The 23,868-nt window shown below is 44.0% G+C and overlaps 5 protein-coding genes across 6 annotated transcripts; 3 read left to right on the forward strand and 2 right to left on the reverse strand.

Annotated features, from left to right (window-relative positions):
• Positions 1-28: 28 nt before the first annotated feature.
• LOC117576767 (nucleolar pre-ribosomal-associated protein 1) lies at positions 29-6,592 on the reverse strand. Its single transcript, XM_034261816.2, has 2 exons — positions 6,043-6,592; positions 29-5,983 (listed from the first exon to the last, which is right to left on the reverse strand). The coding sequence occupies exons 1-2, from the start codon at positions 6,479-6,481 to the stop codon at positions 114-116; spliced, it is 6,309 nt and encodes a 2,102-aa protein (XP_034117707.1). The 5' UTR covers positions 6,482-6,592; the 3' UTR covers positions 29-113.
• Positions 6,593-7,953: 1,361 nt separating this feature from the next.
• LOC117576929 (nuclear transcription factor Y subunit gamma) lies at positions 7,954-18,726 on the forward strand. 2 transcript variants are annotated; one of them, XM_034262072.2, is made up of 3 exons: positions 7,954-8,782; positions 14,539-15,546; positions 16,108-17,549. In XM_034262072.2, the coding sequence occupies exons 1-3, from the start codon at positions 8,578-8,580 to the stop codon at positions 17,190-17,192; spliced, it is 2,298 nt and encodes a 765-aa protein (XP_034117963.1). In that variant the 5' UTR covers positions 7,954-8,577; the 3' UTR covers positions 17,193-17,549. The 2 variants fall into 2 exon arrangements, with proteins under 2 accessions (XP_034117963.1, XP_034117964.1); XM_034262073.2 differs by lacking the exon at positions 16,108-17,549 and adding an exon at positions 17,668-18,726 and having other exon boundaries at positions 7,956-8,782.
• LOC117576932 (26S proteasome non-ATPase regulatory subunit 6) lies at positions 18,642-20,040 on the reverse strand. The gene has a single exon (XM_034262075.2). It carries the CDS (start codon positions 19,926-19,928, stop codon positions 18,759-18,761), a length of 1,170 nt encoding a protein of 389 aa, XP_034117966.1. The 5' UTR covers positions 19,929-20,040; the 3' UTR covers positions 18,642-18,758.
• Positions 20,041-20,137: 97 nt separating this feature from the next.
• LOC117576931 (AP-2 complex subunit mu) lies at positions 20,138-22,077 on the forward strand. The gene is made up of 3 exons (XM_034262074.2): positions 20,138-20,467; positions 20,559-20,997; positions 21,054-22,077. The coding sequence occupies exons 1-3, from the start codon at positions 20,291-20,293 to the stop codon at positions 21,749-21,751; spliced, it is 1,314 nt and encodes a 437-aa protein (XP_034117965.1). The 5' UTR covers positions 20,138-20,290; the 3' UTR covers positions 21,752-22,077.
• A 681-nt stretch (positions 22,078-22,758) lies between these two features.
• Positions 22,759-23,770, forward strand: LOC117574802 (phosphatidylethanolamine-binding protein homolog F40A3.3). The gene is made up of 2 exons (XM_034258767.2): positions 22,759-23,456; positions 23,527-23,770. Exons 1-2 carry the CDS (start codon positions 23,062-23,064, stop codon positions 23,660-23,662), a joined length of 531 nt encoding a protein of 176 aa, XP_034114658.1. The 5' UTR covers positions 22,759-23,061; the 3' UTR covers positions 23,663-23,770.
• The last annotated feature ends 98 nt before the right edge of the window (positions 23,771-23,868 follow it).

Consider the following 23,868-nt stretch of genomic DNA (forward strand, 5'->3'; position numbering starts at 1 on the left):
AAATTCGAGCGAATGAAAATGCCGCGTATTCATTTGCAAAACTATATTATAAACACTTAAACTCTAACAATCTGATTAAAACAATGCTTTAGATTAGACTATAGAATACCCAACTAAGCAGCAGTTTCTTCGGCAACTTGCTTCTGATCCTTTTTAGCATCTGCATCTGCTTCTTTGTGCACCTGCCACCAGTGAGTGACATATTCTCTCAGGCTGGACAGGGCGAGTACAGTGTGCGTATCCAGTTGTTGCTCCTTGGCCAGCCAATCACAAAATTCGGCTCGCGGTGAGGCATAAGTGCCGCCAAAGCTGCGCAGATAGCGAATGCTGGCCAACTGCTGCGGCCAGTGACGGGCGGCACAGTCGAGCAAAAGGTCTAGTTGTTGGGCGGACAATGCAAGGTATTGGCCACTCCTGGTGGCCGTCTTCTGCAGCACATTAAGGAGGCGTGCGAGACCGGGAATCGAGACGCGTGGCGATATCAATGGCAACAACTGCACAACGAGGCGATGTAGACGCAGCTGAATATGAGCATAGTCTGGAAGCTCGCTTTGACTGGCGGCCACAGCATACCATAGATTGTTGATAATGCTAATGATGCCCTCAATGATGTCGAACTGATGGAACTGTGTATCCCTTATGACGCCTGCCAGCCAAGAGAGTATTCCCACATGTTCCAGCATGATTTTGACAGCACCAGGAATCTTAACGCACGTGGAGAGCACCGAGAGCAACAGTAGATTTGTGTCTAGATTGGCCAGATTCGAGCAATAGAAGCTGAGCAGCACCTTGAAGGTATTTGTGGACACAAGCAAGAAGAGATCAGCACTGCATTTGATGCCATTGCTGAGCAGCTGCACGATGAACTCGCGGTACTGTTGATGCTCCGGCTCCGGCGAATAAAAGAACACGTTGAATTCGGGTATCGTTTGGAAATTGAAGCTCTGCTTCAGTTGCAGATACATCATCAGTCGCTTGTACAGCAGATGTGTGGGATCCGTGCTCAAATTGAAGCTGTTCGCAATGAACAGCGCCGGGATCAAAGGTACACGAGGAGTACCGCCATGTGCGCGGCGTTGTGCCAGCCAAGCAGTGCGCAGCTCATTCAATCCACCCTGTATGTTGTCGTAAGCCTGCGTCCACAGCGGTTTTTCGTAGAACTTGGAAAGCTCAAAGTGAGAGCGATAGCGTTGCTGGCAACAGGCGGCCGCCAGTCGCATATCTTTGTCCAGTGAAGACAACGCACAGAAGCTGAGCGCAAGTAGACCATTCTGCACTGGCCACTGGGCACGCACCACAGACTCAGGTGCGAAGCAATGCATCATCAGTGGCAGCATGAATGCCGGATCATAGCATTGCTCATAGAGTTCGTCGCGCTTGGGGCACAAACGACGTACATCCTGTGTGAATTCCGAGGCGCCGCTTTCAATCTGTTGCTCCAGTGAGTTATCGCCAAAATTCTGCGACTTCCGACAGGGGTTCAAGAACTGCAGTTCAGGCAGCTGCTGGCTGGCGTGTAAGCTACGCCAGATGGGAAAGTTCTCGATGGTATATTGACAGCCGGGACGCACAATCAGCGCTAGCACTTGCGCCACGTTTGTCTCCTGCTGCTGCAACTTGGCGCGCTCATCATCGTCGGTGGCTCGCAGCGCATAATGCGCCACAGCGCTTTCGCCCCATATGAATGGACGATACTGGGCCAGTCCCACGTCGAAGCGTTCATAGTGCTCCAGCAGTGCGAGTGCATAACGATCCGCTGGCGTCAGCTTGGCGTGATAGGCGCCAAGAATGACGGGGATGTGGGCCGCATGCAAGGCAGCGGGCGCTTTGCGTGCCAACGTCTCCAACAGCTGCAACAGATGAGTCTTCACAGCGCTGGATTCGCCCAGTAGATGATCATAACAGCAGGAATGCGTGCAGACCATCTCGTAGAGCAGAGCAGCATCTTCATTTGACTGCCCATCTGCCTCCTCGCTGTAATCCACATAGAGACGATCGCAAAGAAATGCCAACAGCTTAAGCAGCAGTCCATTGACTTGATCCTGTTCAGGAGTTGATTGCTTCTGCTGCTCCTCGGCCATGTGCATGGCTTGCTTCAGACAGCTGCGGCAGTAGTTCAGCCAATGCGGCGCCTTCAGCAGACGACTCCAATCCAGTTGATCGGCCAGCGTCTCTGGCTGCTGTTGCCACCAGTCGTAGCAGTTAAAGGCCAACTGCTCCAGTTTGTCCAGCTGCACGCTCTGTTTCTTCAGGTCGAGGGCCAGCATTTGGACACTCAGATTCACGTAGCTCACCACAATGCTGGCCTGTTGTTTCTCATCCTTGCTGGCGGCAAAGGCTTGCCAGTAAATCTCGCGCAACACACGCATTTGAAAGTTCTCCACAGCATCGAATTTGAGCTGTTTCTGGCAGTAATCAAGGCACTCCGACTTGGGCATGCATTGGGCAATGAGAGCAGCACTGGCCTCGGGATGGTCTCGATAGATAACGGCCGCCTTCAATGGCTTCTCGATGCTCTTGAGTATGCCATTCTTGTAGGTCTGATAGCAACGCTGCAGCAACGATTGCTCCAGCTTGTAGCCCCTACTAAAGGCCACGTCTAGCAGTGGATAGATTAGTTCCTTCTGCTCCAGATGCGTCGGCAAAAGATGGGCGAATGTCGATGCCAATTTGGCATTTCGCTGCAGCAACAAACTGGCGAGATTGACGGCTGACTTGCTCAGTTTGCGATTAGTTGTGGAGAAGAAGCACTCGAAGAACTGTGCATCGCATGTGGCTAAATGATGATGCTGTCCGATCAAGAACTGCAACAGCGCCGACTCCAGATGCTCCAGTTGCTCGGCCAAGGCGTTTTCACAGAAATTCCTGTAATATGCCTGTAGTTTCAACACGGACTGACTGCAGTCCACGGGCTCCTGCAGCTGGGCAAGGCGACGCAAGAGACGCAACAACAGCTCATAATAATGATTTGTCTTGTTGCTCGTATTGAAGTAATCGCCAGCTTGTAACTTGCTCGTCAGCAGCTGCAACATCTGCGCACACTCTGTGGCACTCAATTCAAAGCTGTCTACTAGTGGTACCCACTCCATCAGCTGGGCAGGTTGTTGCATACTCTGCTCCCCGTCTGCTGCCGCGTTATCCAAAGCAATCTCCAGTGCGATAACCAATTGTTGACGATAGTAGCTGGTGTAGCTGCTGAACTTGGGCAGCGTGCGACAATGTTCGGTGAGGCGTCGCAAAAAGGTCACGTAATGCAGCAAAGTGTCGCTCGTCTCGCTGAGCAACTGTGTCGTATGCAGTTGACTGAGTCGCATCCCATAAATGTACTGCAACAGACGCTCCGTGTGGGTCTCCTGCTCGCGCTGCTGCTGTTGATTATCTTCGTCTTTCAGCAGCTCCAAACGTTGCTGCTGGCTGTCATCCACTTGAGTGGCGATTTGCAGTAGTTTTATCAAAGAGTCGCAAATGAGCTGCGACTGCTCAGTATTCAGCTGCTCGCTGGCCACCAGCTGCGAGAGCAGAAAGAGCAGATTATGGGCATAGATCGTGTTGCGTCGTGGATTACGCAGTGTGTGATGCAACTGCATTGAGTTGCCATCCTCCAGCTTGAGCTCAAAGCGATCGGTGTCTTCGGCAGCCGGTTTGAAGATCTGTTCAAAGGATTGTGTCGGGTGCTTCAATACCGTTCGCTGCAAGGCATCCAGTTGTGTCCAATGCTTGCCAATTGCAGCGGGCAGTTGACTGGGCTTGCCATCTTGCCAGTTCTGCATATATGTTGTGTGCTGCTCCAGTTGCGAAGAGTACAATTGCTGCACTTGAGTAGGTTTGGCGTGGAACTGATAAAGCAGCACCATGACCAATTCAACGTAGGCATCGTAGGGCGCCTCAATTGTCACACCTTGCAGCAGCAATGGCATCATTTTGCTCAGTGTCAGAGTTTCCACATAAGCTTGCACTGTCTGACCTTTCTCAATCTGAGTAAATAGCTTGCGCAGATTCTCCACATTTGTCGCCGTCTCTCTGGCATTGAGCACCGGCAGCTCCTTCACCTGCGACAGATCGAGGGAAAGTAAAGTGAGCAGAATACTGGTCACATTATCAACGGTTTCAGCATTGAAGCCAATTAGAGCCTCCAACCAGATGTCAATCTCGAAGCTGGACGAATCAAACATGCCCGTGTTTTGAAAAAGAGAATGCAGCAACTCGCCTGCCTCTGTTTTGACCTCCACATCTTCCAGCATGTAGGCCTTGATAAAGGAGCGCAGCACTTTCTCGAAAAGCTTCTCCTGGGGATGCAGCGAGCGCGGAAACAGCAGCAGTATGGTTTTAATTGACTTCAGCTCCAGCTTGATTTTTTGCACCTTATCCATTCCTCCAGGATTAGTAGTATCAATGGGTTCATCAAAGTTTGTCTCATACAACGGGCGTAGAACATCCAAGTAGTCAAGAATTTGACTTGTTTTGTTCACGAATGCGCGATTCTCTTTGCACATCATCAACACCAGCTCGAGAGTGACTGACAGCTGCTCTAGCACATTGACATTGGGGTCCGCTTTCTCCTGAATACTTTTGTACAACGAATACAATATGCTCTCCATGGGTGGAAAGTTGACCAACAAGTGATTCAGTAACTCGAACTTGAAGCGACGCAATGAATTTCCAGCACGCTTCGACTGCTCTCGGAGTGCGATGGCGTTCACATAGTTGCTGTATTGTGTCATCATGGACAGGAGCAGACGATTAACTGCTAAACGCACACTGAAATCGTCGTGCCTCAGCAAGTTCTTGCTAACAATTTGAATCAATGCCTCCGCTGGCAGACAAAGCTCCTTTATCCAATAGCCAAAGTCTGTAAGCGTCATTTTGTCCATGGCCGTGGACAGGGAGCTCGGTGGAACAGCAGCAATCACTTTCGATAGCATGTCTAAGCCCTTGGGTAAATCCGTTGATGACATACGCATTGGACTCACATAGTTGGAAAAGTTGCGGGCCGAATGTCTACCCAGATCGGGACATGCTTGAAGGATTCTCAGAATCAACTCCACCTTACGTTCATCGGCAAATGGCCGATACAGCGAACCCATCAGCTTGCCCTGCAGTTTATTGTGCTTCTGGCGATAGTTGGTCATTGCATCGAAGCTGATGCCGTGCTTGCGTGAAGTCAACAACGTGACCAGAAACTTATGTGCTGCCTCTGCAACAGTTTCACGATTCTCCGGCTCAAAATTCTTGTCTTCAATTGGTTGTTTGCGTTTGCTGTACCGTTGCACTAAGCCTTGCGGTCCTTGCCATTCATAGAGGTGGCTAAAATGCTTACAGCATTCAAGGTCGAAAACGTGCACCTTCTTGGTCTTCTGTATATTGACATTTTCGAGCACATATTGTCGCAGCGCGTTGACCACCACGCACACCGTCACATGGTCATCGAAGACGAGTCCCTTAGCGAGCACTCGTATCAAATGTGCGCGATCCAGAATGTTGCGAATGAGCAAAGTATTATCGTCAACCAAAAAGGCGAGTATAAAGTGTATATAAGCCTTACGCACGGTTTCCTCATTCGTGTAGTCGTTCTTTGAATGCGACAGCATATTTTCCATTGTGCGTACATTTGACAATATGTCATAGGAACTGAGCACTTGACGTCCCAACTGTGGATCCACGCACACAATGGCCGTCAACAGTTTGAGAGCATTACGACGATGATTCGGCTGAGCGGACTGCAATAACTGATCCAGCACTGAACCGTGCGTCTTTAGAAAGTATCGACCAGCATGTGCAGCGGACTCCATGTGGTTCTTTTGATTGGTAAGAATTTCCATGATTATGCGTTGCAGTGCCTCACAAAGGTAGCCCACATGCAGCACATTGGTTTTATCGATGCGATTAAACGCTTCGGCCAGTTCCAGTGGTTTGCCGCGTTTCTCAATGTACTTAGCCACGATCTTGGGCCTCGATTTGCACATGTACAGAAAATGGCGCAGTTCTATTTGAATACACATTTAATTATTAAATTTAATATAAATAATATATGTACATCCTCACCTGTTATGAAGCTATTCCCCTGCAGTTTCGTACGGAAATGCATCATTTTGAAATCATTGGGAAACCATTGCGGTTTCTCTTCGGGCTCAATACCTGAGTCGGGACTGATGTCCGCTTCCTCAACGTTTCCTTCCTGTTTCTTTTTTTCATGTCTTGGCTTGCGCTTTTTCGTTGGTGAGGCTGCTTCTTCAGTTTTATTGTCTTCATTGTCAGGCGTTGCACTTTGTTCCTCTGCATCAGCCTGTTCCATAGGCTCCTGGTAGTTTTCCTCCTCTCCCTCTGTTTTGCCGGCTTTTGTGTTTTCTCCTTTTGTTTTCTTTTTCTTTGGCGTCTGAGACTCCTTTGCCACCTTTTTGGGTACCGCTATTTCAGCGTCATCTTTCTGATCTTCGGCAGCGCCTTCGTGTTTCCTTTTTCGCCTATTCGTTTGTATTGCCATTTTGCTGTGTGCTTTATATTATTAATCTAAATATCAGCCAAGAAATAATAAAACTTTTTAAACCGCTTTACCCCACGAGCCGTACGCACGTGTTGCGGCCGTATGAAATGTTCGTTGAGTATGTTTGGTCACATTGACGTTAGTGTTGAGTAAAGTATCTTAATGTTACTGTTATTATTATCGAGCGCTGTTATCGAAATTCCATAGCGCCTGAAAAAGATTCAGATGTATTATCTGCAGATTAAACACTTTACTCTATAAAGAAATAAACGCAACAAACAAAGGCTTTATACTTCAATGTCAGTTTTATTTCAGCATCATTTATTGAACAATAAACACTTATCGTCTAAATTCACCTCTAGTTCGGGTTATATTTTATACCACATGTTGGCATATATGTATATTAAATAAATATATATTTTGTCGATTTTCTTTAACGTCTCGTTTATATATAGATGGTCGGGTTCGTTGATTGGCTTAGTTAATCATCTTCAAGTGCTATGTTGGTAACGCCACCGCCTACAGAAGAAATTCCGGAATTTGGTCCAATCACTCCGGAATTTCCGCCTGGGAATTCTGGCAGCACTGTGTTCCGTTGCTTACCTGGCGCTGGGGGCACAGGAGGCAAATCCACGGACTTGCTTGTACCTTTAACATATCAGATCACTCGAACAATTATTTATGTTAACTGGTTAGATATTGAATCACTTACTACAACAACAACCCATAATAATTGAAGATTAACGAGGATCACTCGTGGCCGTACAATGGAAAGAATTCAAAGAACTAAATCAGAAAAATCAAAAACCGGTGACCAATCGGCCATGGTATCTTCATAAGTAGTTGTATGTACACCCGATGTGCAAACGACTCACGGTTTATTGATAAGGGGCTTTTGCTTTTGTTTTAAAATGTAAAGTGGGTTATTTACGGTGAGGCGTAGAGCATTTATCTACAGGGTCGGCCACATTGGCTGGTTAGAAATTTGCTTTTGGCTCTACGGTTTCAGAGCATAAGCCAGGTCGACTGCGATCAAACAGTGACTGTGAAATTTACCAATTTAGATAAGTTCTTATCAGACAGCATTGGCTGGCCCTGTTGTGTTAAATGCCCGCGCTTCAATTATGTCTAGCGCAAAACATATCGATAATCGATTAAGATTATCGAATAATTTTTCGATATACCCATTGTTAACTATATTTATAACAATATTTCAATCACTATTGTATTTGCAAGTTAGTGCAAATATTTATCAATCAAACATAATAACAATCTAGTAATATAGCTTATCTATTAATTGGAAATAAATTACTTAGAAATCTGCTCTGCGTATAAACAAAATTTAAAAAGTCCGCCGTTCAAATGTTCTTGTTCGTTTTACAGCACTATTGTCAGATCAGCTGTTGTTTTTGTGCGCATGATCTTGCTCTCTTTCTCTCGCGCTACTTCTATCTCACACAAATGGGGAGCGAACCGAAACGTAAACAGCGTCCGCTGCCATTTCACGCTTTTCTGATAAAAATGTTTTAAATCAAAAAGTGTTAATTAAAACCGAAATCAAAGTCAATGTGGCTGTGGACGCAGACGGTTCGTGTTTGTGCGCGTGAACAACGTCGACAAAAATAAATCGTTTGCAGCATCTGCTAAAATTAAATACTACATTTAAAAAAAGTTTCGCGTCAGAAGAGACGACGACAACGACGATTGTGAGTGCGACGGCAAATTGGCGTTTGGCGTTTTTGGCGGCGCTCGTGAGCGTGCTTTTTGCATACACGTATATATGTACATATATTTTTGTGTTTATGTTCTACCTGACATTCTGTGGCATCAGTTGTGAATGTCAGCCGCAAAGTGTACGAGGCAAGAAATCACGGCCCAAAAGCAAATAAACAAGAATCATTAAAAACGGCAATAAAACACAGACTCTCGCACTTGCTCCCGCTCAACAAGCACAAGAACTTGTATATAAAAATTAAACAAACAATTACAACTGGAAGTTTTTGCTAAAAATACAATACAAGTAAAAGAAAACTTCATTTTTGCTGGCTTGGCTGTGAAACGCCGCCAACAACTGACAGACGACGACAACAACAACGATGGATGATGAGTTTAAGCTTTGCTGGAAGAATTTCCAGGACAACATTGCCAGCGGCTTCCAGAATCTATATGATCGTGGTGATCTGGTCGATGTGACGCTTGCCTGCGATGGCAAATTGCTTCAAGCCCACAAGATCGTCCTGGCCATATGCAGTCCGTACTTCCAAGAGATATTTACAACGAATCCCTGCCAGCATCCAATCAGTAAGTACTTCCAATCCGAATAGTTGCCATATTTAAACATTGTCTACACTGTAATTATTATTGCCACGTTCTCTTCGCAAGTTGTCGATGATTTGTTTAGCAACTCGCTGCGCTTGTTGTTTGCCCAAAATGTTCACGCGGCAGTTTCAACCGCCCGCCAACAACATTCATCGACAGAGAAATTTTTATCACACTCTGACTCTGACTCTGATACTACACACAGTTCACAGTTAGTTAGTTGTCCGTTGTCCACCTGTCAGTTTATCTAAGCATGGCCGTCAGTTGTCAGTTGAGCGTTCGATATAAATCAACTTTATAATAAATTCGTTGTCACATTCAACAGTTATCAAGCGGAGATACCAACCTGGGGCACTAACATCCATTTCATTCCATTCTTTGCCCACAAATAAAACAATTTAGCCTTTATCATAAATCAGAAAATCAAACAGCATTAGCTGCAACTGTCTGATAATCCACATTGAGCATTGAGCTGTCGTTGTCGCCACGTTGTCTCCTAGATGCAGCAGGCAAACGCACATTTACATTGCCCACAACTGCTCCTCCTCTTCCTCCGCTACCTCCTTCCAAGACAGAGAGACACACACACGTGTCCCCCACTTGATAACGTGCTCCATCGATACTCCAGCAACTTCAAGTTGGGTGCGTTGCTGACCTCATCAAATGTATAACAAATGCTTAACTCAAATCAACCTACATATTGTTGTGTGCATGGACTCTGGAATAGTACTCATGGATATGATATCGCCTAACTGGCTGACTATACCTAGGACTGGTCTGGGACTGTCGGCTGTGGGCTGTGGGCTGGGGATTGCGGTCTGGGGAGTGGGGACTGGGCTGGTCTGGTTAGCTCTTGTTGTACACGTCTGCTGCACGGTGGCTTTATCAGATCAAGCGGCAATAAACAACAATGTTTTATCTTTCAAGTAGCAGCAGAAATGTGCTACCTAACAACAACAAAACAAGAAGGGAATAGCAACAACACACATTTCCAAAGATAAAGAATATTAATATACGCTATAAATAATGCTTTGGGGTAAAATAATTATAAATAAACCAAGTCATAATACAACAACTGACTTAAAGGTGCTAACAAGCCAAATCATTTGGTTGTCCACGTCGTCTTCGCTTTCGTCTGCGTCTTCGATATTGTTGTTGCTGTTAGTTTTGCTGCTGGGGCGTGTTACACTTAAATAACAACAAAACAGCAGCAGCAACTACTTGTACAACAACAAAAGTCAAACATTTTATCTTTTTATCGCGTTCAACAATCATTTATTGCCCAACTGAGCAGGCAACTGGGTCCCCGGGTCTCTAACGGCACTTCTGTCCACAGGCACTCGAGCACCTTTTTTTCTATTTTTTTTTTTTTACCCGAGATATTGATTAGGGGACACTCTGAGGTTGCGATATGAATTGCTGTTGATATTACCTTAACCATTGTCGTCGACGTCGTTGTTGTTATTGTTATTGTTACTGTTGTTGTTCTAGTTGTCGTTGCCGTGTCGCGATCGATATATACAAAATACTTAAAGAGCAAATGCTTTGGCCACTTCTAATATCTACGCCATTTTGTGAACCCCACTAATCCTCCAACACCTTATATGTATTATCTATGCCCGATTCGTTCGGTTTCGATCCTATCCGGTGCGATTCCGTTTAAGTTTTATTATTGGCACATTAATGGCTGGGACTGGAGTGTTTATCAGCTTTGTATTTAGTGCCTAGTACTCTGCTTTCCATGGGTATCATTCCAAATCGTAAAATAAGATTTTCAACTTATAACCATTTGGCCAGATAACACACACAACCGCACGCACCCATTGAGACTTGGTTGGCCTCTATGGCACTTAATACACAGCCTGAAATACAATTAGCAAGTTGCCACACATACTACTACGATTATATATATATACTATAGCCATAGCTTCCTTCTCAAGTGCTCCAGCGATCGGATCGAACTGTGCCTCTTGCTGATATTACCAACAATAAATGGAGATAATATAATATCGATCGCTGAACTTGTCGTAAATATCAAACTCAATGTTATTTTTATAGTTCTGCATGCTCTAATAGCCAAACTTAACCATGGGCGGCGCTGTCAGGAAGTGCCACCCCCTCAAAGGGGTTGCCAATTATAATCCATTTTACTGCATGCTCCATCTGTACGCAGGTCAATCAGAGCAAAGCAAAAAGATCTGCAAGACACTCGAAATATCTGCGAATCCTTTTACTAGCTAACCCCTTTCAATACTACGCCCTTGGCTTTAACAGGTGCTATAATTCGTTGCTTACGTATTAGACCGGGAGCACATTTTATAAGCGTATCATATAATATCAGACTTTGACATTGAGCATGTGAAATTTCATCGCGTTTATTAGGCATTTGTGTTGACAAATATTAATTTATGAGTCAAACAGCAGTAGCAACAAATAGATTTACTTATCGCCCCCGCTCCTAATTCCTTGGTTAATACCCAAACAACTTGATATTCTTAAGCCAAGATATGCATAAACTTGAATGGGCCACACAGCATTGTAAACTATAATTGTTATCAAGCGCTGTGAATTTTTGTGCCACAGTTGATATAATCAGTATTTTAATAATCCTCGCATGATTAATTTTAATTGCAGTTAGATGTGGTAAGAAATCAATACCAGCTAGATTGTTAGTACGTTGTATCCTTCTAAAGTTTGAAGGAAACCAGATTTGGATTCATAGATTATATTCTGCGCTATATTATTTGTAACCAAGAATAAACATTCTTGTTTCTTATTGTTCTTTTCAAATTTCTTAGAAATTTATTTGCTGATAGGAATTTAGAAACAATTTTCTTATTTTCTAGAATTTAGTTTTCAAATTTCTCAGAAATTTATTATCCAATTTGAAAGTGAAAATCAAAAAATTTACATATTTCAAAACGCTTTTAAAAAGATTTAAACTTTATTTTTTTTACTTCTTATCTAAAGTTTACTTTAATATATTGAAAATTACCCTTAAAACCATATATAATTATAATCAAAATTTCCACGGCATAAATCTACTTATATTTTTTAATTAATTTACCAAAAAATCCCTTTTCATAATTCCATTTTCAAAAACAAGTATTTTTGTTTTATCCTTTTTATTTTCATTAATATTTCTGCTTTATCAGAAAATCTCGTTTAATTAAAATAATAAATTATAATTTCGTATTATGAGTAGATAATCCCCTAATGGTGATAATATCCAACGAAATTTATCCGAAATGGTCTACGTGATATGCATCATATTGCAAATGGTCGCCACTCGATGGGGTTTCTCTCACCACGTTTTATCAGGTTGCAGTAAAGTTTCGCTAGGTCTAGGCACTAGCAATCACACACAAACAACACAAATAGCGACTACTCGATTCGACTAATATGGCGTTTATAGATAACATTCATTTGTTAATGTTTGTGTGTCGACATTGTCGAAATGCGACAGCCCACTCCACGGGTCTGGCTGGTAGAGAAACAAAAAAAACAAAACCTATTGGCGTTCTGATTCGATAAACATTTATCATAATCATAAAATAAAAAATATTGGTTCGAAAGCGATCGATTCGACTGCAATCTTATTGGTTGTTGCTTCTCAAGTGGGCGTGGACGTTGTTCCTTATGGGTGTCGTCGGCAAACAAAAGTATTATAGTTTTTATAGAATAGAAATCTCGCTCTTAAATATCAAATACAAGTGTGTCTATATACCAAGCCATATAGTACTATAAATATAAGTATCGTAGCTGATTGCTCCACATGGCGCCGAGCTCAAGATCTGAGTCGAGCTGAGCTGTTGTGATGTGCGATATCAGTAGAGATCAGCGGGGTTCAAACATAAAAACAGACATGATTCGAAATAAGTAATAATATTTTTAAGCAAACAACCAACCCAGACAACACAGAATTGTTGATCGTTCGTTGATCGGCTGCGGCAATCCGGAGCAAGATGCCCCGAATTCTACATTCTGTAGTCGTTGGTTTGCTGCTTTTGGATGTGCTCCTTATCAACAGGGCACGCCGTACGCGTATTTATCACGTTTTCCGTGAACTTTTGACAAAAGTTTATCTACAGCTTCAGATTCGAACATTCGAACTGTCTTCGTTTTGTGTCTCTCACTTTCTGTATCTGTATCTGTATTTGTGTCGGTCTCTGTGTCTCTATAGATCTCTTTGTGCTGTGTCAGCTTGTCCTATCTTCTATCCATGTCACCGTCTCTATCTCGAATTTGAATTGTATCTGTAGCTATAGACAAATATTGAATTGCATCTATAATCTATTGTATAACAAGTTAATATTTATCGCTGATAACAACAGATCGTTAATAGATCGGTACTATACATTTTAGAATAAATACATTTTATATTTTGTAGTGATTTCAAGCAAGTACGAAACGATTAGCTGCATAACGATCCAGTCTCCGAATCTATATCAGGATCATCAGTCAAGCACATGAGATTTGAGTGTTTTTTATTTTAGATCGATGAGGGTTACAAAAAGCACATATGTATGTTTACTTGTTGTACTAGGTATAACACTCGGATTTTGATCTTTGCAATACAAACACGGACATGGCGACGCACAGATACGACTAACAGATAGGGAATATGGGCATTATGTAGACGTCGGAAGGCATCGGGGCTGGATGACAGCGGGCGTCGCACGGTCAGATTAAGCAACAGACGGACCGACGGATGGACAGTCAAGCCGTCGATTTCATATATAGTCACTTGTTATTGAGAACAAGCGATAATATTGTTTTTTTAACTAGATGTTGATGCTGTGATGCCCGGTGTCTGAATATTGAGCTGTCACAGTAGCACGAATCTAGTGTTTACGATTCGAATTCAGTTTAGAATCTGTTGCTATTGTCATAAGTAAACTAGTTCTTCAGCTTTAAACCTATTATTAAAAAAGGTTTGCTTTTTATACGAATTCTCATATGAATACGGATAAATATATTTTTGAATAAAATCTGATATAATTACTACATCGTATTGAATCTACAATATTATAAAATCTGTTTAAAAGTTGTTTCAAAATTAAATTTGAATGTCAAATTACTATCTTTAGTTTTACGATATATAATATTTCTAAAATTAACATTTCGAATTCATATTCTGTATAGAAGTGAAGTTTATTCCAACAAATTCTTTTAACTGCAAGTAGGGAAAAATAATGTCTTTTACGATTTCATCTTATATTGATTTCTAATTCGATCTCTTCTTATTGACCCAGTTTATGTCAGGCTCAGATCAAAGCTATGCACACCACTGTGCAAAGAGCAGCAGCCGGGACAGTTTCATAGGCCGTGTCGCAAGGCAGCGCCAGTTGAAGCTTCAGTTGCTGCTGCTGTTGCTGCTGCTGTTGCTGCTGCTGATGATATGACATGCTACTTGCTACTTGTATTTATTTCATAATTATTGCTTCTGGTACTGTACCGCTTGCTGCTTGTGTTGTTGAGTTTATATTTAAGTTTTTCAGATTTCTTATAGTAGATGTTTTTATGTATTGATTTAGTATTTGAACGTACAGATGATAACATCTCCACTATGAATGTGACCTCCTTTCATTATAATAATGTTTTCGTCGCCGCTCACACTCACAGTGAGATAATACAATTTAATGAATACTAAATCAATATGATTAATAGCCTTAATAAGAATTTATTAAAGATTCACTCTAAACCTTTTTGTAATACTTGCCTTCACCTTCTTGCAGTCATACTCAAAGATGTGAGCTTCAACATTATGTGCGAGTTGCTGGAGTTCATGTATCAAGGTGTTGTGAATGTGAAGCACACGGAGTTGCAATCGTTCATGAAGATTGGTCAGCTGCTTCAGATTAAGGGATTGGCAACCAATTCGAACACTTCACCCGGCTCCAGCGGATCAGAGAAATCAGCTAGTCAATTGACAAATGCCGCCGGCGATGAACCCCACAACAGCAGCAGCAACAGCAGCAATCACAACGTCAGCAACAGCAACAATAACAACACCCCCAGCAACAACAACAACAACAGTAGCAGCAGCAAAACAGAAGCGGAACACAATGACTCCAAGAACAGCACACAGAGCAATTCACGCACTTCGACAGCATCTCCAAATGGTTGTCGCACCTCCATCAGCGATCCAGGGAGTCATCTCTTTGCGCCCGGCAAGCGTTTAGCTCCTGCTGAATTCAGCAGCGATTCGCTATCGATTTACTCGCGCAAACAATTCCGTCGCTCACTGACGGAACATTCCGGCGCCGGTTGCAGCGAAAGCGGGGACAATGCAGATGCGGCCAGCATGGAGAATGCCCTGAATTCGGACGAGTTCTTCATGCCACCCATACCGCAGATCTCGATGGTCGAATCACGCTACGATCTGGGCAGCCTGAAGCGTGAGGGTGACAACCATCACGGTGCTGTTGCTGGCCCAGGTAGCGGCAGTGCATCCTCGTCATCAACCTCGGTGAATTCGCTGCGCAATCCCTTTGTGCCTGCATTCAATCTGGACTACAACAACTTCTACAAACCGGGCAACAGCAGCAGCAGCGGCGGTGCCAGCAATTCCAACAATGTGCCTGGTCTTGGCGTGAGCGGAGTTGGCGTCGGTGCTGGCAGCAACAACAACAGCAACAGTCTGGGCATCAATGTTGGTGGCCCGGCCACTGAGTATCCCAACGAACTGTATATGCCCAGCGACTACTCCAAGAACTTTGCCAATCACATGGACATTCCGTCAAGTAGGTGACGCCACTTGGCATCTTCTATGTTTGCCTCATCCACATCACTCTTTCTCTCTCTGATCATCTCTGTTGCATGCCTCTTTGTTGTGGGCGCTCATATTCATACTGATTTTAATTTTGTGGTTTACGGGCTTGCATGATACTTCATCAACAACTTAACGCCTCATGTCCCAGCTGTTACTAATCCCACCGACAACAACTAGTGATATAACATTGGTTTAACACAGGGATGGAAACCTGGTGTAGATCTCTGTTTTGGTGGTGTGGTTTCCATCTCTGGATTAACCACAGTAGTCTAGTCTATGTCTAGCTTGCTGCCTGGACATTTGCTTTGCCGACTCCTCTACTCCGACCCCTCCAGTCTTCCCCCCTTGTCCACTTTTGCAAATTCCCTGAGGCGTTTGTCTCTCAATCCTTGTACATAACATACGTTCAAGCATTTTCGGTTACTTCCTCCCCCTTCCACTCACCCCCCAAAAGACTTGCCCACTAATGTTCCATAATGTTGTTGTACGTATATTTGTTGCGGACGCTGCATTCTCCGGATCCTGCATTCAGATGGCAGCAACATGGTGATGCTGTCCACCACCTCGCTGCTGCATGGCAATTGCGTTTTCAATCGCAACAACACCGTTGCCACGCAGCAGGGTATGAAGACCTACTGGCTGTGCAAATCGTATCGCATCAGCATGTGCCGTGCCCGTTGCATCACTCACCTCGGACGCATTATATCCGCCACTGGTGTCCACAATCATTTGCCGCACATGCGTGGCGGCAGCGCTGGCGCTGTTGGGGCTTGCAACGCCAACAACACACCGAACAGCAGCAGCAGTGGAAACAACAGCGGCTCTTCCTCAACGACCATCACACCCAATCCGAATCCTGGCCAGACCAGCTACAGCATCTCCGATGGCAGTCACATAATCACACCATCAACATCTGGCGTAGAAGCCAATCACGCGAATACGGCAAGCGGTCGTCTAGGCAGCAATTTGTTTGCCAACCAGACGCCACCATCGCCAGCTTTGCCTGGCGGACATCATGCGAGCTTAGGCGCGAATTCGGTGCATCATCACCATCATCATCACTTGACGCAATCGCTGCCCAATCTGCTGGTGCAGCATCACTCGTCGCACGGCAGTAGCATGGAGCAGCATGGCATGGTGGGTGGCAGTGGTCCACCTCCGCCACAGCCGCCGCCGGCTTCGTCTTCGTCGAGCAACAGCGTCATACAGAACATTATGCACAATCCCAATCTGATGCATTTACCCATGCAGTCGCATCCACATCACCATCATCAGCAACAACAGCAGCAGCAGCAACACTCGCCACATGCGCAGCATCATCTAGAATTGAGTGCGGGCTCGGTGCTCTTGCCACTTTCTCCAGCGCATATGCAACAAAGTCCGCAGTCGAATCGTAGCAGTCACTCCATGCATGCCACCGAATCGCCGCTGGGCATGAAGAGTCCTCCGCCACCGCCACCGCAAACCCAGTCAGTAGAAACGGATCAACAGCAACATGTGGATATCAACGCAAGTGCCGATGGAAGTGCAGAAAGTGCGGCGACAACAGCGCACGTGATTGATTCCATAACGATATCGCCGGGCAGCGGTCACAATTTCAAGATCGAGAACATCTAAGGAATGCATCTAGTTAATAAGCAGCAAATGATTTATTATTTATTATTGCGGCTGGAGCCGCTTAGTTAGTGTTTTTAGATGAAATTTCAATACTACTTGATTGACTTGATTTTTGATTTTTGTTTTTATGTATGTATTGTATATACATAATGATATTTGTATAAGTATTTGTGAAAATGCAAATGAAACACATAAGTATATTGCAACAACGACTTGGGTTCTCTTATGGCACTGTGTGGCTGGCACCGTGTGGCAGGTAAGTTAGGTAGGTTACCTCATGGGATTTGTCTGCATGAGACGCAACAATTAATGGGGATCTCATTTGTGAATGTCCTGACATCCAACATAACTCTCTCTCATTTAGACCTAGATAATAGATAAGCCTTAGCTTACTCATACAAACACACACACACAAAACTCTACACACACACACTCACACATACGCTCAATCCTGCCAATCTTGTGTATATTATAGTCGCACCCGGCGAGCACTGGTTTCAAGGCAAGCTCGAGTTTATGCTGAGTCAGCGCGGCAAACCGTTGCTCGTCCACGATGGTCACACGTTTGGCATTCAATACGTGCGCAAGGATAAGAAATACTGGCAGTGCAATTTGTCGCGCAAATTCAATTGCAAAGCACGCGTCACCACCACGGACACCGGCGAGATCATTGTGACGAACAACGAGCATTGCCACACGGAGATACGTCAGCATTTGCGCAAGGATTACCAGCGCAACAAGGTCATGATGAATGCACTGATTAATCTGAGCACAAATAGTTTTGCCGACTTGCGTCGACACAATCTGGTGGGCTTACCGGTCCTGCCCACCATGGGTTCGCCCAATATTAATGAGGTTGTACAAAATTTACATGATCTGGCCAAGGCCTCGGCGCAACAGCAGCAGCGGGCACATGAGGAGGCACTTAAATATGAAAACGATGAACAGCCCCTGGACTGTGGAATGCGTAATTCGGCAGCACTGGAAGATATGGCCCGAACTTTTATGGCCAATAATAACAACAACAAAGCGGCTGAGAACGATAACAATAATATTGACAATGATTTGACCAAGGAAAGTAATGAATGGAAATGCAAAAATGAGGGCGACGACTCGCATCGATAGCTCTATTGTTCAAATGTTTGAACACATTGCGCGCACACAGCGTTGCATTTACGATAGCGATAACAATGACAGCGAGTTCAGATAAGTAAACGCCATCTGGCGCATTTCATGCGTACTTTCGCTTTGGCGGTTCTGACTTAAAATTTAAACATGAAAAACCAGATTAAGTACAAAAAACGGAAAAGCATGCAATAATACTCAAATAACAAGACACAGCGATACCAAACAAATTCCAAAGAATTTAGATAATTAACCAACGCAAATGTAATTCTACATTTGTTTAGCGAATTTAAGAATATGCAACTCTTTGCTTCAAGACAATAATTAAAGACAATTATATCGTTTTATGTAATGTTAGTTTTACAATGTAATTACTTGAATTTTTTTAATAAATTTTTATGTTCTTGGGTGTGAGTGTGTTCTATGTTCTATGTGTGCTCCTTAAATATTTATAACACGGCTGAGTTTCTGGATGCGATTAAGCAACAGATCACCCTGCTTAATGGTCGCCTGATACTGCCAGTTCTTGTTGTCGGGTCGATTCGTCTCCACAATGCCGCCCACGCGATCCACCTTGGCATGCAAACGGCCAGCCGCAATGAAACGTGCCAACTCCTGGTCAATGTAGTCTACAGTGACGCCAAATGCCTCTGCCATGTACTGCAAAGTGAGCGAGCGATATGATTCCAGCAGCTGGGTGTAACCCAGAATGCGCATTTCACGCACATAATAACGGTAATGGGGATGAACAAGATAATCCGAGCGCAGCTGCTTCTCCACCTGAGCCAAATGCACATAGAACTGTTCGTACTGACAGTTGAAGAGCGAGAACAAAAACTGCTTCACATCGGGCAGGCCATGCAGAACTTCCTGTATTTCCGATCCTTTGACTACCTTTTCGCGCAGTTCGTTGCGCGGCAACGCAATCATGGACACATACACGGTGTAGCGTACAAATGTAGGGTAATCCATCAATTCGTACGAGGTAAAGGTGCTGACGGTGTCCAGGAAGAAAGTGGCAGCTGCCTTAAAGTCGCGCACAGCCACAGAATAGATGCCCTGATAGACCTTGAGACGATTACGACGATCCCAATCGCCGCCCTCCTCGATCAGATACTTTGCCTTGTCGATATTGCGAGTTATCAAATCATGATCCAAGTAGAAGAGTCCCAAGCGAATCAGATGGAAGACAATGTCCAGGCGATGACCCAATGACACAGTCTTCTCATAGGTTTTGCGAAAGGCGGTCTCGGCAGCTGCCTTATCGCCAATGCGACACAAATACTCTGATTTCTTGAGGTTGGCCTCACGCACCTCCATCTCGCCCAGATTCTTCTCTGCATCCTCGATGGCGGCATCCAACTGCTCGATGTCAATGCGGTTCTGCTCGCGCATTCTTGCCAGTAGGTCTTTGTCCGTATTCCAGTTCAGCTCGGTGCAAATATGCTCGTACCACGGAGCCATATTATCGGCTCGTATGGCGTCTAGCAATTTTGACTTGAGGGCAGCATCTTGTTTGTGCTCGGCCAGCGTTAGCAGGAACTTTGTTTGTGCCAGCTCCAAGTTGGGGTTCTTCTCCAGACCCTGTTCTTCAAGGTTTTCGGTAGGCATATTTATTTTTATTTATAAATTATACGACACGACTGTTTCAAACAGAGAAATACTTTACTTATGAAAATGAATTGTTTTTGTCAAAGCCGCAGAGTCATGTACGAACTAAAGTTGGCTGCGATTCAATTACAGTGTTGGTTAAAAATGTTAGTGAATTAGGCAGTATCGATAAGTGCGATAAGGTGCGATAACTGTGTGTGTATCGAAAAAAGGGGAGGGCGAGAGCAATTGATTTTTTTTGTGGAAAAGTGGAAAAATTAGTGGCACCAAATTTGCGGAAAACTCTCATTAACAGCCAGATAAAATTGTGCTGAGAAGGAAATTGAATAACAAGAGCGTTTCGGCAGCAGACGGTGCACACAATGATTGGTGGTTTGTTCGTTTACAACCACAAGGGCGAGGTTTTAATCTCCCGTGTTTATCGCGATGACATCGGACGCAATGCCGTGGACGCCTTTCGGGTCAACGTCATCCATGCTCGCCAGCAAGTGCGTTCGCCAGTGACCAACATTGCGAGGACCAGCTTCTTCCACATTAAGGTATTTATTTGCCACGTCAACCGGATGTCTTGTTTACCGAGAGTCTTCACAATCACTAAGCAAACTTACGCCTCTTTTTTGTGTTTTTTAGCGTGCCAACATTTGGTTGGCTGCGGTCACCAAGCAGAATGTAAATGCTGCCATGGTATTTGAGTTCTTGCTGAAGATCATTGAGGTGATGCAGTCTTACTTTGGCAAGATCTCCGAGGAGAACATCAAGAACAACTTTGTGCTCATTTATGAGCTGCTGGACGAGATCTTGGATTTCGGCTATCCCCAAAATACGGATTCCGGCACTCTGAAGACGTTCATCACACAGCAGGGCATCAAGTCGGCCACCAAGGAAGAGCAGATGCAAATAACGTCGCAGGTCACCGGCCAAATTGGTTGGAGACGTGAGGGCATCAAGTATAGACGAAATGAGCTGTTCCTCGATGTGCTGGAGTATGTGAATCTGTTGATGAGTCCGCAGGGTCAGGTGCTGTCCGCTCACGTCGCCGGCAAGGTGGTCATGAAGTCGTACTTGTCAGGTGAGTCTCTAAACTAACTGAATTTGCTGTAGTTATTAATTATAATTCGTTTTCAGGCATGCCCGAGTGCAAGTTTGGCATCAATGACAAAATAGTTATGGAGTCCAAGGGCCGCGGACTTTCGGGCAATTCGGAAGCTGAAACATCGCGCTCTGGCAAGCCAGTGGTCGTGATTGACGATTGCCAGTTCCATCAGTGCGTCAAGCTGAGCAAATTCGAGACGGAGCATTCGATTAGTTTTATACCGCCGGACGGTGAATTTGAGCTGATGCGCTATCGCACCACAAAAGACATTTCATTGCCATTCCGTGTCATACCGCTGGTGCGCGAAGTGGGACGCACAAAGATGGAGGTAAAGGTTGTACTCAAATCGAACTTTAAGCCATCGCTGTTGGGCCAGAAGATCGAAGTAAAAATTCCAACGCCCCTCAATACATCGGGCGTGCAGCTGATTTGCCTCAAAGGCAAGGCCAAGTACAAGGCATCGGAGAATGCGATCGTTTGGAAAATCAAACGCATGGCGGGCATGAAGGAAACTCAACTGTCGGCGGAAATTGAGCTGCTGGAGACGGATACCAAAAAGAAATGGACACGTCCACCGATTTCCATGAATTTCGAGGTGCCATTTGCACCGTCTGGCTTCAAAGTGCGCTATCTTAAAGTGTTCGAGCCTAAGATTAACTACTCCGATCACGATGTGGTCAAATGGGTGCGCTATATTGGCCGCAGCGGACTGTATGAGACGCGTTGTTAAAGGATAAGCAAGTGCGACTCCCAAAAGCAATCGAGCAAGTGGACGACATTATATATATTAATAATAATAATAATAATATGTTGAATTTAAAAGAAAAAACAGATGGAAAAACGATTACCATTCGTCCGTTATTGGAAGTTTCATCAATCAAATTGAACAAAATGTTGTCTCGTATTCCAAAATTAGTTCTTCAGCAAGGGCAAATTAATCAACTACAAAGTTAGTTGATTAATTGTCCCATCCTATAATGCATATAAGTATGATGCACATCTCTATGCCTGTAAAACATACATACCATTATTTACAAAAAAAAAAAAAAAACAAAACTATTATTTACAACTATGTATTTTATATTGTAATAATATTGTTTATAATACGCCCTGGCGCGCGTCTCAAATCTCACGCTCATGTTTTCTACTTTTTACTTCTAATTATCATTTGTATTATTAACTTAAACAAAAAGGCAAAACAAAACAAAATATATACAAACATACATATTATTCTTGTGTATTTAGTAGACCAAACAAACAAATCCTGTCTGTCACTCAATGCTAATAATAATATTGATATTCAAAGTGTTAATAATAATAATATTCGAATTGTTTAAATGAATAAATAGCATGATATACATATATACAACAAACTATGTGCTATCAAGTTGTGGCCCACATCTCGTTTAATTATCTACATATAAGAGAAATGCATTTTGCAGATTATTGCTGTGACTTTTATTATGTATTGAAATGCCGGCAAAACATAAAATTTAATTAACAGTCGGGTGACGAATACATACTCAGTCATTTTGTCATTTGCAAGTGTGTGAGTGCTGCGTACCAACTGGTGCCGCTTAACCACGGTATCTAACTCTCACACACACACACACTTTCAACTCACATACGCCGATGTCTCTATGTGTGCGTAAGTAGTTTACACTATCTGTGGAAACTTTCGTTGTACAAAGTTCAGATTTGATTTCTACTCACACACACTCAGATACAATTGTTATTTTTAACAGTCACCAGTCACCTTCAGTTTAGTTTTGATTTACCTATTTTTTAGATATTAATTAATTGAACAAAGACACACACACACACTTGCACATTATACAACACACTTTGAGTGCGTGTATTTTTGCATGTGAAGCCAGCTGTTGTTGCGTCGTCCAGTTTCGATAGGTTTTTGTCTTATCACTCAGTCTGAATCACTTCGACCGGCCAAATTACGACATTACCAACCTGATAGCGGTCAACGGAAATTGTTAACGAACATTCGACTGAGATTTTCATTTAACACGTCGACTGGTCAGCAAAATGAACGACATTGTGCCAGATGTTTTGGACATTGAGCCTCCCCAGGGCAAATTGCAAGTGAACTATCCGGTAGGCGTGTCTGTGCAAGATGGCAACGAATTGACGCCCACCCAGGTGAAGGACGTGCCAGAGGTGATCTGGGAAGCGGAGAATGAAGATCAGCTGTATACGCTGCTCATGGTGGATCCGGATGCACCAACGCGCAAAGATCCCAAGTTCCGCGAGATTCTGCACTGGGCTGTTATCAATATACCCGGAAACAAGGTGAACTTGGGACAGGCGGTAGCCGAGTATGTGGGCTCTGGACCACCAGAGGGCACTGGACTGCATCGCTACATCTTTTTGGTGTATCGCCAAAGCAAGAAGATTGAGGAGTCGCTGCACATTAACAACCGGTAGGTACAAAGGGGGGCATAAAGAATTGACGATTTATAATGGTCATAATGTTGTTGTTTTCTCTTGCAGCACTCGCGCTGGACGCCTCAACTTCAATACTCGCCAGTTTGTCGCCAAACATGGATTGGGCGAACTCATTGGTGCCAACCACTACGAGGCTCAGTTCGATGAATATGTGCTGATTCGCAACAAAGAATTCAGCTAGACACTACGGTTCCTCACCCTTTCTACTTCCTCTAGTTGCTAGTTGGTAGTTTCTAGACGTGGCAATAAATTTACCCATTGCATTTGCTGGCTTTATCAGCATACTAGACCCCGTCTTTATCTATATCTTTATCTTTATCTAGTGGTGGTGGTGTGAGTATTGGGCCAAAAGTGCACGGCACTGATTACGCGAGCCCTGAATGAATT

This window comes from Drosophila albomicans, chromosome 2R (genome assembly GCF_009650485.2).
Source record: "Drosophila albomicans strain 15112-1751.03 chromosome 2R, ASM965048v2, whole genome shotgun sequence".
Classification (NCBI taxonomy): Eukaryota; Metazoa; Arthropoda; class Insecta; order Diptera; family Drosophilidae; genus Drosophila; species Drosophila albomicans.

Bases quoted from the DNA above. Each gene is read 5' to 3' on its own strand.
- LOC117576931 (XM_034262074.2), top strand. From the start codon at position 20,291: ATGATTGGTGGTTTGTTCGTTTACAACCACAAGGGCGAGGTTTTAATC. The intron at 20,468-20,558 runs GTATTTATTTGC...TGTGTTTTTTAG, and splicing joins CCAGCTTCTTCCACATTAAG to CGTGCCAACATTTGGTTGGC. The intron at 20,998-21,053 runs GTGAGTCTCTAA...ATTCGTTTTCAG, and splicing joins CATGAAGTCGTACTTGTCAG to GCATGCCCGAGTGCAAGTTT.
- LOC117574802 (XM_034258767.2), top strand. From the start codon at position 23,062: ATGAACGACATTGTGCCAGATGTTTTGGACATTGAGCCTCCCCAGGGC. The intron at 23,457-23,526 runs GTAGGTACAAAG...TTTCTCTTGCAG, and splicing joins TCGCTGCACATTAACAACCG to CACTCGCGCTGGACGCCTCA.
- LOC117576767 (XM_034261816.2), bottom strand. From the start codon at position 6,481: ATGGCAATACAAACGAATAGGCGAAAAAGGAAACACGAAGGCGCTGCC. The intron at 5,984-6,042 runs GTGAGGATGTAC...GTATTCAAATAG, and splicing joins GGGGAATAGCTTCATAACAG to AACTGCGCCATTTTCTGTAC.
- LOC117576929 (XM_034262072.2), top strand. From the start codon at position 8,578: ATGGATGATGAGTTTAAGCTTTGCTGGAAGAATTTCCAGGACAACATT. The intron at 8,783-14,538 runs GTAAGTACTTCC...ACCTTCTTGCAG, and splicing joins TCCCTGCCAGCATCCAATCA to TCATACTCAAAGATGTGAGC. The intron at 15,547-16,107 runs GTAGGTGACGCC...TCCTGCATTCAG, and splicing joins TCACATGGACATTCCGTCAA to ATGGCAGCAACATGGTGATG.
- LOC117576932 (XM_034262075.2), bottom strand. From the start codon at position 19,928: ATGCCTACCGAAAACCTTGAAGAACAGGGTCTGGAGAAGAACCCCAAC.